Raw genomic sequence first — 1,777 nt, 5'->3', positions numbered from 1 at the left:
AGCATGTGACAGCCCTGATGCCTGTTCCTCGGTGCCCGCGCACGGGGTGCGTGTGGGGTGCTGGCGGGGTTCCTGATGCCTGTCTCTCTGGTGGGGCCAGTCCAAGGGTCGCGGCCAGGGAAGAACGTCCAGCTGACAGAGAACGAGATCCGGGGGCTGTGCCTCAAATCGCGGGAGATCTTCCTCAGCCAGCCCATCCTGCTGGAGCTGGAGGCACCCCTCAAGATCTGCGGTGAGTGCTGGTTGGGTGCCGTGCCGGATGGCCACCCTGGGCATGGGTTGGGTGAGCCCCCAGGATGGGCACAGGCGCCAGCTGGGGGTCCCAGCATGGCCCCATGCTTCCCCAGGGACGTAAATGGGCATGGTGTGGGGGGTTGTGGGGAGCTGGGGTCACATGCATGCCCTGTTGCCCCCACAGGTGACATCCACGGGCAGTACTACGACCTGCTGCGGCTCTTTGAGTACGGGGGCTTCCCTCCTGAGAGCAACTACCTGTTCCTGGGTGACTACGTGGACCGGGGCAAGCAGTCGCTGGAGACCATCTGCCTGTTGCTCGCCTACAAGATCAAGTACCCCGAGAACTTCTTCCTGCTGCGCGGCAACCATGAGTGCGCCAGCATCAACCGCATCTATGGCTTCTACGACGAGTGTGAGTGTGTGGGCTGCGGCCATGTTCCCCCACGACCCCTCTGCCATCCCTGCACGCCCCTTACCCAGTGTCATCCCCACCCTGTCCTGCACCAACCCCATCCACGGCTGCTGTGACCAGGGGCAGACCTCCTGCCACCTCCATGTCCCCCTGCCACATCCATGCCATCCTTGCACCCACAACCAACCTGTGCCACCCCAGTGCTCCCGGCACCTTCTGCACTGAGTGTCACGTACCCACCCTGGATCCCTGTGCCTCCTCTGCCAACCACCTCTACGAGCGTGCACCCCGAGGACACCCCCTGCGTGACGCAGTGCCACCCTGTGGCATTGATCCCGTGCAGCCGGAGCTCTGCCGGGGCCAGTGGGCCTCTGGGCAGCTGCCTGTGCTTCACCTGGGGGGCACAAACCCACGTGGGGTGGCCCGTGGGGGTCCCACATGCCCCTGTACCCCCAAAGAGGCAGCACTAGGCACCCAATCCTGCTGCCTTGCAGGCAAGCGGCGGTACAACATCAAGCTCTGGAAGACGTTCACCGACTGCTTCAACTGTTTGCCCATCGCCGCTATCGTGGATGAGAAGATCTTCTGCTGTCACGGAGGTGGGCATGGTCCTGCCCGGGGCTTTGGGGAAGCAGCTACCGGGGGCTGGAGGGGAGGATGGGCGCTCTGTGCCGATGTTTTGGGGGTGCCCAGGGGGACGAGGGCCGTTGCCGAAGAGGCAGGGCCTGACGCGGCTCCCCTGCTCTGGGCAGGGCTCTCTCCCGACCTGCAGTCGATGGAGCAGATCCGGCGGATCATGCGCCCCACGGATGTGCCGGATCAGGGCCTGCTCTGCGACCTGCTCTGGTCAGACCCCGACAAGGACGTGCAGGGCTGGGGCGAGAACGACCGTGGCGTCTCCTTCACCTTCGGGGCGGAGGTGGTGGCGAAGTTCCTGCACAAGCATGACCTGGACCTCATCTGCCGGGCGCACCAGGTACCGCTGGGCACCCGACTGCTGGGGGTGGGCGGCTGCGCCCCGAAGGGGGCAGATTTGGGTCCCCAGTGGGTATAGGGTATGGGGCAGGGGTTTCTACCCCTAGTATTTGCCCCTCAAGGGCAGTATTTCATAGTATTTCCTGCCTGGGT

General features: G+C 64.5%; 1 protein-coding gene across 1 annotated transcript; it reads left to right on the top strand.

The window, feature by feature from the left end:
• Positions 1 to 75: 75 nt before the first annotated feature.
• On the top strand, positions 76 to 1,625 carry LOC104627645 (serine/threonine-protein phosphatase PP1-alpha catalytic subunit; the record flags this gene model as incomplete). The annotated part of the gene is made up of 4 exons (XM_010295973.1): positions 76 to 232; positions 419 to 649; positions 1,144 to 1,248; positions 1,402 to 1,625. Coding segments are annotated over exons 1-4 (717 nt in total), but the record flags the coding sequence as incomplete, so codon positions are not given.
• Between the last annotated feature and the right edge of the window lie 152 nt (positions 1,626 to 1,777).

The sequence above is a fragment of the Phaethon lepturus genome, unplaced genomic scaffold (assembly GCF_000687285.1).
Source record: "Phaethon lepturus isolate BGI_N335 unplaced genomic scaffold, ASM68728v1 scaffold34291, whole genome shotgun sequence".
NCBI lineage: Eukaryota > Metazoa > Chordata > Aves > Phaethontiformes > Phaethontidae > Phaethon > Phaethon lepturus.
This window is presented reverse-complemented; position numbering and strand designations above follow the sequence as displayed.